Source organism: Strongylocentrotus purpuratus, unplaced genomic scaffold (assembly GCF_000002235.5).
Source record: "Strongylocentrotus purpuratus isolate Spur 01 unplaced genomic scaffold, Spur_5.0 spur5_scaffold_3, whole genome shotgun sequence".
Taxonomy (NCBI): domain Eukaryota; kingdom Metazoa; phylum Echinodermata; class Echinoidea; order Camarodonta; family Strongylocentrotidae; genus Strongylocentrotus; species Strongylocentrotus purpuratus.
This window is the reverse complement of record NW_022145609.1, coordinates 28,602,052-28,613,538: the sequence shown is the minus strand read 5'-3', so window position 1 is coordinate 28,613,538 and position 11,487 is coordinate 28,602,052. Positions and strand designations below refer to the sequence as shown.

Here is an 11,487-nt window from a genome sequence, read left to right as displayed (position 1 = left end):
TGGAAACGCCCCAATATCAAAAAATGAAATGGAAGCTCTTTATTACCAATCATGTGAAAGAATATGTTTTGACCAATACATGATGATAACAATTTTGCCGGGAAACTGCCCACTAATTGATATATTTGGTAAATTAGTTTATCTACATGGTCTGTGAGAGATAAACGCACGTGTCGTGCATGTGTGCGTATAGTCCCATATACATCTTTCTGTGTACAGTGCTTGTAACTTTACCAAGACTGGGCCATATTTCTTATCATTTTGATGATTCCAGAACCTTGCAGTTTTTTGTGATCGATTCCACAACGTTTCTTTCACAATGCAATCGCATGACCATAACTGGTCTTTACCTTTAATCTTTTATTACCTCGTCTCCTGTCATTCATTTTAGGTAATTAATCAAAATATCACTAGAGATTTCATTTTTTAGTAATACTTGAATTTTGGACATGATTATCAACCAAGAAAATTAATATTTGAATGATATCCTGCACATAAATGAGCTTCATGGTGGATCTTACAGGTTACAAATCAATCAATCTATAAAATCTACTATGATCTGAAATTATTTTCTATAAAAATGGGAGTTTCTGCAATAGTCTTTAACACAAAATTCATGTTTTTAAAAGTTTATATTCAATAGAGTTTTCTATTGCCTGCTCTTTTGAGAATCCAATCTTTCCCGAGCATGAAATTGATTTAAAATTTACTGTAAAGTTACGATTGATTAAAAGAGATACAACTACCAGTAATCAGAAACGATTAATCTTGGGAAGACAGAATTGATTGTAACTTTTTATGTTACAGGCCCAAGATTATGATTTTCTATGATGCTGCACACATGGGACTGCAGTCCACTTATCATTTCATTCAGTCAATAAGACAATAAAATATATCCGATAGATACTTCAAATTATACAATATCATTAACAATTATTAACAATTCTTTTGGAAGTAAATATGACATATCTCACAAATTAAGTAAAAACTAATATTTACATCATAAATTATCCTGAGACCTGCTTATTTCAATACAGGTCAGAGACTTTAATTTCTACACTTCTAGAGTGACTGAATTTAGATGATTTTGATAATCCAACCAAATGTACTGTAATTATCTTGGTTATCAGATAACAGATTTTATAGTCCTCATCGTTTGTGTGTAATAAATCAATTAAATCAGTGATTTAATTGAATCTATACAATTGTTTAAAAAAGAAAAGGAGAAGAAGTTATTTGACCATAAGTTCTAGTCATTTCATAGTTAGTTACTATAGTGTACCTGCTCTAAAGGAGCAAACTTTACATTAGCTAAAATTGGTGGGCATCTTTGCCCATCAAATACTGCTCAAGAAGCACGTAGCATGGGTCAATAAACCTCACTGAAATCTCTCTCATATCAATATTGCATAATGAGGGACCATTTCTGTATCTATTTCTTTTAAATTCTCTCTCGTACCCTTGGAACATGTAGAGAAGAAGAGCACTTGAGCGATTGCTTTTAATAGCAGATCTATGAGAGTTATTCCTGTTTGGATGCCTGCGCCCTAGATGCTTCGATATCCTCAAAGGTTGGAAGGCCACAAGGGAGAGCTAAGATGGATGGTTCTTCATTCAGGATACGCTCAGCTTCCTCTGTCAAAACAAACAAGACAATCTTATTAATATTATAATTATAGTGGAGCCTTGCGCCTATAGCCTATAGCCTATAGCGCCTGGCACATTGCCACTCCAGGGACCTGTCTTTAGAAGCCCCCCCCCCCCTCGACATTTTTCGCGATAATTTTTTAACGCAAGAAAATCTTGGACTGAAATTTTGTGACTTTTTTCTTTCAAGTCTTGCGCATCTTTTGAAAGAAATTTTTCGAAAATCGGACCTACCATTACAAAGTCACGTGTCCTTTCGTCTTTGCATGTCATCCTGAAAATTGCTAATTTTTGTGATTTGTGTACAAAACATATGGAAATCTCATTTTTCAAATAAAGATAAATATAAAACAACATAAACAATAAAATACATAAGTTAAAAAAACAATGAAATACATAAGAAATTATCAAAACAAGAGATAACATAAGGAATAACCTGGCTCTTTCAACTTGTTGTCTTGTATTATTATTCCAAATGGTCTAACAAATATATATAGTTAAAAAGAATGCTTAAATATGAATAATGTATGATTTATGGGCGAAAATGTAAATTTTATGACCTTATTTGCGTAAATTACCATAAATATGCAAATAGTGAATTTTTCAAAAAAATTAAATTACCATAGTATTCTATACACTTCACTTGACATGTATGCAAATTTTCGCGGCGACAGCAGTCAAACGGCCGAGATCATAGGTGGGGGGGGGGGGGGGGGCTTAGTACTACCTTAATTTCCTTGTCTTTCTATGCTCATTACTCAGCCAGTATACATATTCTTCCAAAATTGTTTGGCACATGTCATTTATTTGTAATCTCGAACATTCAGTGTAAGTTTCGTTTGATTCTGTGAAAATTAATTTTCTTTTTTTTACCAGAACTCAACTGGAGTTTATCTTTTATATCAACTCTTTAAATAATAAACACTTCAAAAGACCAGTTGACCCGACAACAATGCTGTAAAGAGGATTTTAAGAAAGGAATGTTAACTTACTTCTTATTCTTTCAACCTTGGTATTGAAGCAATAATCCCATTGATAACCGACCAAGAAGGTGAGAGGGATCAGAGGTACTAGAGCAGCCTTGTTTCCTTTAGCAGCACTGTATTATAAATAATAAATAAAAACAAACAAACTATGCATTAAACACAACATGTCAGAGAGAGGGGGGTGGCGGCATTTTAGACGCTATTCATAGTGCGAAGTCTCTCCATTTTTCCCGTGTTTTCGGCAAGGCTCTACCTTTGCCATAAATTTTCCTCAGTCACTTTCAGAGCGCAACGAGGTACTCCGAAACAACCGCATACTTGGCTTTTTTTTTAGAAGGGCCCTAACGAACATCTGTATGAATATATACATGTAGATACCCTGCTGCATGTGGTAAGGTAGAGTTGCATGTATCAGAGTTACTGGTATTATAGTTGTCTTGTCATCTCTCAACAGGTGGCATCATTTGAAACAATATGTGATCTTGTGTATTATCATTCACATACATTTCAATGTTTAATAACAGTGCATAAGTGTCTGTGTATTTGTGTGTAACAAAGAACAGAAACATTACATTACAAAAAAACAAAAAAAATAATAATAATAATAATAAAAGACAGGTGACTTGGATGAAAAAGAGACGGGAAAGGGTGTTGATTTTTTCCAGCTAAATCCTAATAATATTTCACTTCTAAAGGAATTACAAGTAATAAATAAGACAATTGCTCCATTTTCTTAAATGTTCATATATGGTTCTTCATTTAAAACAAGTACTATACTGATATTCACTTCAAGTGACTATATATGTTGATGGTTGAACAAATAAATGAATTTAATTGAAACTTCTAACTGTACTTATTTCAAAGAGACTGGATGTGTAATATCAGACCTATTATGGTACAAAATAAATTTATGATTCGCTGTGTTATTTTCATTGCGATTTAATGTGGTGTATATTAATGGAAATCTAACCTTGATAGCAAAATACTCTAGAAGAAAAGAGAAAAATCAGAGAAGCATATTGGTGAAAGTTTGAAATAAATCGGACAAAACATGAGAAAGTTATGAATTTTTGAAAGTTGCAATCACTATGGGTATGGGCTCTTCAAATTGGCTGAATTGATAATGTCTATGTGATGAAATGGCAGAAAACTTTTCTTTGTTCAAACACAGAAAATGACTAACATTTCAATTTTTCAAAATTGTATGACTCAAAGGATGATGTTCCCTTTTTAGAGGACCTGTAATAAACTAATACTATACTCTCCAAGATATATGTGGAGGTGTTGTGGACTAGTGGATACGTCACCGGACTGTGGATGGCACGGTTCCCGGTTAGAGTCCCGCCGCGGCACTAATGTCCTTTGGCAAGACATTAATCTACATTTGCCATACTCTACCCAGGTGAGGTAAATGGGTACCCAGTAGGAAGAAATTCCCTGAATGCTTGAGCACTTTTAATAGTAGCTTGGTTAAAGCCGGGGTTAGAATATGATTGCAGGGCCCTCAGGGAGAACAGTATGAATACTGATTAGGCTACCCTGGGTAAACATACATATTATCATTATTATATTTTGAGTAGTGCCCCAAGGGTGAAGGCACTTGGGAGAAAAACAGAAATTAGTGATATTTCTGTACACATCAAACGGAAAAGTATCTGTCACTACGTCACATTCTACAGACAAAATTGCCAATTTGAGATTCACATAGCTGTAATGACCTCATATATCTAACATTCATAACTTTTCTAATTTTGGTCTGATATATTTCAAACTTTCGCTATCCTGTTTCTCTGATTCTACTGCTTTCATTCAATGAAATTATTACAAGGGTTGGATTGTCCTTATAATAACAGACCTTATAAAGAATTCCTTACCCTGCCAGGCCTGCTACTGCTACTACACCGTAGAATGAAGCTAACCAATTAAACAATTCTCTAGATCCAGCAAGCTGCATAGCCATGCCTCGCTGTCTCATCTTATTCTGCATCTGGATTTGACGTTGTACCTGGAAACAAACAAGTGTGTCAAAAATGATGTCGCTAGTGATATTTGTTTGTCTCGCAATGTATGGTCAACAAGGGATCTGAAAGATCACAACGTTTTGTGCGCCGCTGCAACACTTCGTCAGGTAATAAAACAAATGTGGTTAATAATAGTCTCTAATGTCTCTAATCGCTTTAAAGATGTATTTTTACCCCGGTCATCAGATTCAAGTTTCCCCCGCACACAATGTGTGCACATTCTCCATTCCCTGGGGAGCATTCCAGCCAGGCATCATTTTACAGATGCTCACAATGCTGTGCAAACTATGGCGTACAGCATGTAGCATGCTTTAGCATAATCAATTTAAATTTCTTGGGGATGAAGCTCCCTCTAGATGTCAAAGCTATCTTAAAGATACTTCTTTGGGCAAGGCATTAATCTACAGAATTGGGGACCTGGTAGGATGACGAAAGCCTTTGTGTAAATAGTAATTGCCTTATGCCCTCAGGGTAACATGTGAGGAATACTCCCCGGCGAGTGGAGATGGTGCACATTGTGCATGAATAAATCCGATGACCGGGGTAATAATATCTGTGAAGCGATTAGAGACAGTATTTTGTATTAAGCGCTATATATATATATATACATGTATATATAAATCCACATTATTATCGTTATTAACTGTGCAAATCAAAGAAATATCATAAGACAGCGAATACCCTGAATCTTTGTATAACAAATATTAATAGTCCTACAGAATACCCCTAATGTGCTTGTAATTCAACCTTGGCCTGTCGCCTCTGTGAAATGTAACACCAATTAGGAAATTCGGATTTCATCGGTTCATACATTTTGTTATATTGAAATCTAGAGCATTTAATATTTGTATAATATACCGCCAGCTGCCCTTAAAGCCAAAGGTAATGCAAAGTTTTGAAAGTTGGATGGATAGTAATTCTTTAAAATGTTGATATATTTGGATGCCCCTGTGGATTTATTACATGTAAGCACCAGAAAATTTAGACCCTAAAACGCTTCTGCTTTCGAGAAATTGAATAATCAAAAATTTACCGGTGCTCCAGGTAAATTTCAAATATTTCAAATAGCACCTAAGGCCATTCCATGATAGCTGCGACCATGAAAATCTCAGAATATGCAGTTCTGATATATAATTTCCAAACGGGAATAGCAAATCGGTCGATTGTAGTAAAAAAAAAAACATTGTTCTGAAGCTAAATAAATATCAGACTTGAGAGGGCACTATACAACATAAAGAGTTTATTATTTACAATTTCATCACTTTAGTAGACTCGATTTCAACCACGACAACGATCATTAATAGTGTAAAATCGCATATGCCTCTTATATGTTTATTTGAACCAAATTCATGACTCCATACCAAAACTTTGTAATACCAATAGTAGGGCCTTAAGAGCTGTGTATTGTCAACTGGAGTTAGGGCCTTCTTGCAAGAAGCTGACAGTACATTTACATTGTAATGTTACCGTCTGGATTAACGTTCTGACTGTTATTCATTTTTTGTTTGCATGTTCATTTTCTCTTTGATAATTTGCAATTCAGACATTGGCTGCCAATCTCAAATTGTACATAAACCATGAATAAATAAATAATTTTACAAGATTTCTCTTCGTTAATTTGCAATTCAGACATCGGCTGCCAATCTCAAATTGTACATAAACCATGAAAAAATGAATAAATAAATAATTTTACAAGATTTCTATTTGTTAATTTACAATTCAGACATCGGCTGCCAATCTCAAATTGTAGATGTACATAGACCATGAATAAATGAATAAATGAATAATTTTACAAGATTTCTATTCATTAATTTGCAATTCAGACATCGACCGCCAATCTCAAATTGTACATAAACCATGAATAAATTAATGAATAAATAATTTTACAAGACTTCTTTTTTTGTTAATTTGCAATTCAGAAATCGGCTGCTAATCTCAAATTGTACATAAACCATGAATAAATTAATAAATAAGTAATTTTACAGGATTTATGCGTGTAGAAACATGACAAAATTTATAAACTTACAGTTGTGACTTGCATTTCTGTCATAAACTCCTTGTTCTTCTGGAAGCTCTGATCCATAGCTTTAGCCATCATTGACCCCATTGTGATGTAGTAGGTATATAAGCTTCCTTGCTAAGGTACAGGTTGGAGAATACATGAAATAAAATAGAACAATGAAATAATAGTAGTTGTAATAATAATAATAATAATATATTACATTGATAAAGCATCTTTTCATTATATACAAAGCGCATAAGAAATAAATACTTACAGTACCTACACAGAGAGAGAAGATTATCATACAAAGCTTACATTAATTACAAACAGAGAGGAATACATGTACATGTATTACAACAAATAAGAAATTAGAAAAGATGTGTTTTCAAACATCTCTTGAAAACTGTGAGAGTATGAAAATTCTTAAGTACAGGGGGTAAGGAGTTCCAGGTTGTGGGGGCAATAACGGAAAAGGCCTTATCACCTAATCTGTTTACTGATTCGAGCCTCGAGGGACGTTAAGTGTTTTACTACTGGCTGATCATGTGCAATACATGAATGTGCATGTGCAAATGGAGTAGATCAACTAGGTATGCTGGGGCCTGATTAATATTGAGACACTTGTAACTGAGAGTAAAAATCTTATGTAAGATAAATTTTTATCAACTTGTAGTCCTCTGGAATAATAATAATAATAATAATAATAGTTAGCTCTTATATAGATCTAGCGCATTTAATTACCGAAGGTAATTCAATGCGCTTTACAAATGTAGAAGACAATAGAAATAAAGACATATATAGAAATAATTACATATATAATCAAAACTTACAAGTAAGAAGGCATACGTTATACATTAGAAAAATCGAAAGTATAACTTCTATTAAAGGTGATAGTCGACATGTAATATTTAAAAATTATTATAATGGTGAGGAAGGCCCAATACAACAATATAAATATGAATAGATAAATAAAAATCAGCATTCAGTCGGTCACAAAGATGGTACAAACCAGTACAATACGGGGAACATATGCCCCTTTAATAACGACAAAGTTTCAGTCTTCTAACAATAGTGAAGCCGAGTCTAGCCACTCCAGCAAAGCATAGAGACTTTGTGTATGGACCTCTAGTGCTGTACTACGTGCTGAAAGGCAAAAATTACACACAATACACACAATTGCACACTAATGCACACAATGAATACGATGAGGCTGATCGGCAAGTTTGACAGTAGACTCACAATTTGAATTTTCAAAATATTCCTTCTAACAAGTAGCATCGATAAGTTGAAAAGATTATATTTTACTGCTATTTAGGTGTCATTAGTTGTCACTAAAGTACCGATAGTACAGTGGTGTTTGAAATGTTGAGAATCAATGGAACAGTTTTTATACACAGCCAGGATAGTAATGCAGCTATGTGTGAGTCTAGCTGGACTTCAGTTCCAGCGGCGCTCCATCGACAGTGGCACGGCATGGAACAGGCGAGACTGACATTCAGTAGCCGCTGCCTTCTCAGCGACCATTGTACTGCCTGTTCTGTCAAGACATCTGAGAATCGAAAAGGTAAGATAGATATAGATCTAGTGCAGTATAATCGCTACAGTAGAAAATTTAACTCTAAATTTACTTACTACGCATTATGTCATATATCACATTATTATTAATGAAGATTGATCTAGCTCATTATCAAAGGAAAATTAAAACTTACTTCAAATGAAAATGCATCAACTTCAAGCTTCGCTTCGTTAATCTCGAGTGTGCAAGCTAAAACATGTAGACTCCATAGAATACTCTGCTTATTTAGATGTTATGTTAGTTGGCAACTTAACAAGATCCCCAGAGAATTATTAGAGTGAATAAGAAAACACTAATCAAGTTTTTTTTTTAATTCATTTCAGAGTGAACTAACAAAATAAATGCCTGATAATATGCCCCACCTTCATTTTTTATCTTCAAATATAGAAGATTGAACCTCTCCTAACTCCTCGATTAAAGGCTACACTACAATAAATGGGCGTGAGCAAACTCTAAAATAAAAATAATACATGTACCTATCTTGATATTATTATTACACAGAAAGACATATATATATATATCTAATAATTATAAGGGCCATTACAGAGGCGGCACAGTACCCCAACTTTTTCAAGTACCCCAAAAGTGCCCCTTTTACTTTGATAAGTGCCCCTATTAATGTTTAAAAATGCCCCTTCCCCTTTCCACCTCTGATAAGTGCCCCTTTTATTGTTTATATCCTTAAACAAGTTCACATTTTCCATTGGTATAAATACCTTTTTAAAATCTCTAGTAAGTTCCCCTTTTCAGGTACAAGAAGTGCCCCTTCCCCACCTTATAAGTGCTCTTGTCATCTTATATAAATGCCCCTTTTATTTTGACACATCCCCCATTCTCCCTTCCAATAAATGCTCCTTTTCCTTCGTATAAGTGCCCCTTCCCCTTCTCATACTTACCCCTTTTCATCTTTGATTAGTGCCCCGTTTCTTTTTAATAAGAGCCACTACCCCATTCTCATAAAAGCCCCCTTTCACCTCCGATAAATGCCCCTATTAAAATCTGATCGGTGCCCTTTTTTCCTTTCTTATAAGGAACCTATCCCTTTTTCATAAATGCCCCTTTTCACTTCCTATAAGTGTCCCTATCAAAATCTGATGAGTGCCTCTTTTCCGTCGACAAATGCCCATTTCCCATTCTTATAAAATCCCTTTTCGTCATTTCACCTCTGATAAAAAGCCTTTGTACTTTCACACGTGGTCCTTTTCTTTTCTAATAAGTGTCTTAACCCTTTCGATAAGTGTCCCCTTTTCCTCTCATCATTAAATGTGCCCCTAATTTCATGCGACTAGAGTCCCCCCCCCCCACCCCCAAGATCGCTCGCTACGCTCGCTCGTAGTTATAGCCTAGATGTTATAATTATGTAACTTATCAAAGGTCTTTTAGTCTTCCGTTATAAGAATGTGCTTATAACCCCATTAGGATTTGGTTTTTCCTCTTTATAAGATGTAATTTTTCGCACTGCGATCTCACAAATCCTCACAAAATTTTCCTCGCTCGCAAATGAATTTTCAGACTATCATACCCAAATGCAAAGTATGATGCTTAAGCAATATCTTATATGATTTAAAAAGAGAAACAAATATTGATATCATCCCTGATAATTTAATCACCATATAGGGTTATATAATATACCAATAATATTTTTGCGTTGAGGATTTCCCTGTGAAGGTTCCTTTTTTTTCTCCAGAAAGTGCTCTTATTTGTTGGTGCCCCCCCCCCCCCCCCCCACTTTGAAAGTCGCTCCGCCACCTCTGGGCTGTTGTTTGCATAGTTTGATCATTAATACAAACTAACAACCATCACATCGAATGTTACATTGCAGTTATAAAGTAGGGGGTCATCAAACCGTGATTTCTATGTTTTAAGCCCCACTGTCCTACTTGTAGCTACTTGCTCCCTCTATATAGAAAACTTCCCCAATCGGCACCTGTTGGTCCCCCATGATCCTCTTTTTCTTATGTTAGTTGAGAGCTGAGTTAATGAGATAGCCACCTGTCAGTGACCTTGCTGTCTGGTCTAATCCCTTCTGGCATATTGACGGTCTTTAAACACTTTAATCATGGACTTTTTGTTTCATTTGGCGATTTGTTCAAGTTTGAGACAGGCTTGTGCATGCATTTCTATTTCATAAGGTCTGAGTGAACGATGCAGTGAATTACAATGGGGGCACATGTCTCTCCAATTAAATTATTTAAAAAAATAAAAAGAAGATAGGGAGAGAGAGAGAGAGAGAGAGAGAGAGAGAGAGAGAAATACAGAGAGAGAGAGAGAGAGAGAGAGAGAGAGAGAGAGAGAGAGGGGGGGGGGGGTGAGGAGAAAGCGCGGGGGGGGGGGTAGAGTATAATAGACTTATCCTCCCACAATGACCAGTGCCAATGTGGGACCTTTATTTCTGCCTCGGAATAAGTTTACTAGATAGACGGGCGCAATATATATATATATATATATATATATATATATATATATATATATATCTATATATATATATATATATATATACATAATAATCGTCGTCATCATCATCACCATCATTATCATAATAGTCGTCATCATCATCGCCATCATCTTTTTCATCATTATCATCACCATAATCATTATCATTCGATCACCATCGATCTTCATCATCACCATCATCATCATAATTGTCGTCATCGTCACCATCATCATTATCATTATCATCATCATCATCATCTTCACCATCATCATTATCATCATCATAAGCATCATTCGATCATCATCTTGGTCATCACTATCATCGTCATCATCATCGTTATCATCATCGTTATCATCATCCTCATCATCATCATCATCATCATCATCATCATCATCATTATCACCATAATCGTCATTATCATCACCATCATCATTATCATCATCATTAGCATCATTCGATCATCAACTTCATCATCATCATCACCACCATCATCACTATCATCGTCATCAGATTCAGAATCATCATCATCGTCATGACGTTTATTTTCATAAACACTGTTTAGATTCATCTCGGGTAAGATATCTTGCAGTAACATGTAATACACTGAATAACTTCATTAAATACTCCTTTTCTCGTATAAAATTGTTTATTGACAACTGAAACAAGCGAATAAGAATATACATTTATTGTTTACTCTAGATCGTTCACTTTATTATGTTTCAATACTTGTCCATTTCCATTATGATGACAATGTAACCAATAAATGAGTTTTGCTTAAAATACTATTTTTTTCTTCTCAAAACTATCTGAAAAGTACTCAA

At 34.8% G+C, this 11,487-nt stretch overlaps 1 protein-coding gene across 2 annotated transcripts; it reads right to left on the bottom strand.

Moving 5' to 3' along the window:
• Window positions 1–264: 264 nt before the first annotated feature.
• LOC591822 (plasminogen receptor (KT)-like) lies at window positions 265–8,455 on the bottom strand. Of its 2 annotated transcripts, none has more exons than XM_030996560.1 (5): window positions 8,366–8,455; window positions 6,681–6,791; window positions 4,508–4,638; window positions 2,640–2,746; window positions 265–1,635 (listed from the first exon to the last, which is right to left on the bottom strand). In XM_030996560.1, exons 2-5 carry the CDS (start codon window positions 6,759–6,761, stop codon window positions 1,523–1,525), a joined length of 432 nt encoding a protein of 143 aa, XP_030852420.1. In that variant the 5' UTR covers window positions 6,762–6,791; window positions 8,366–8,455; the 3' UTR covers window positions 265–1,522. The 2 variants fall into 2 exon arrangements, with proteins under 2 accessions (XP_030852420.1, XP_030852421.1); XM_030996561.1 differs by having other exon boundaries at window positions 6,681–6,787; window positions 8,366–8,448.
• Between the last annotated feature and the right edge of the window lie 3,032 nt (window positions 8,456–11,487).

Coding starts and splice junctions, on each gene's coding strand:
- LOC591822 (XM_030996560.1), bottom strand. CDS start 6,761: ATGGGGTCAATGATGGCTAAAGCTATGGATCAGAGCTTCCAGAAGAAC. Junction 4,639..6,680: donor CAGAAATGCAAGTCACAACT/GTAAGTTTATAA, acceptor GTTTGTTTCCAG/GTACAACGTCAAATCCAGAT. Junction 1,636..2,639: donor CAAGGTTGAAAGAATAAGAA/GTAAGTTAACAT, acceptor TTGTTTTGACAG/AGGAAGCTGAGCGTATCCTG.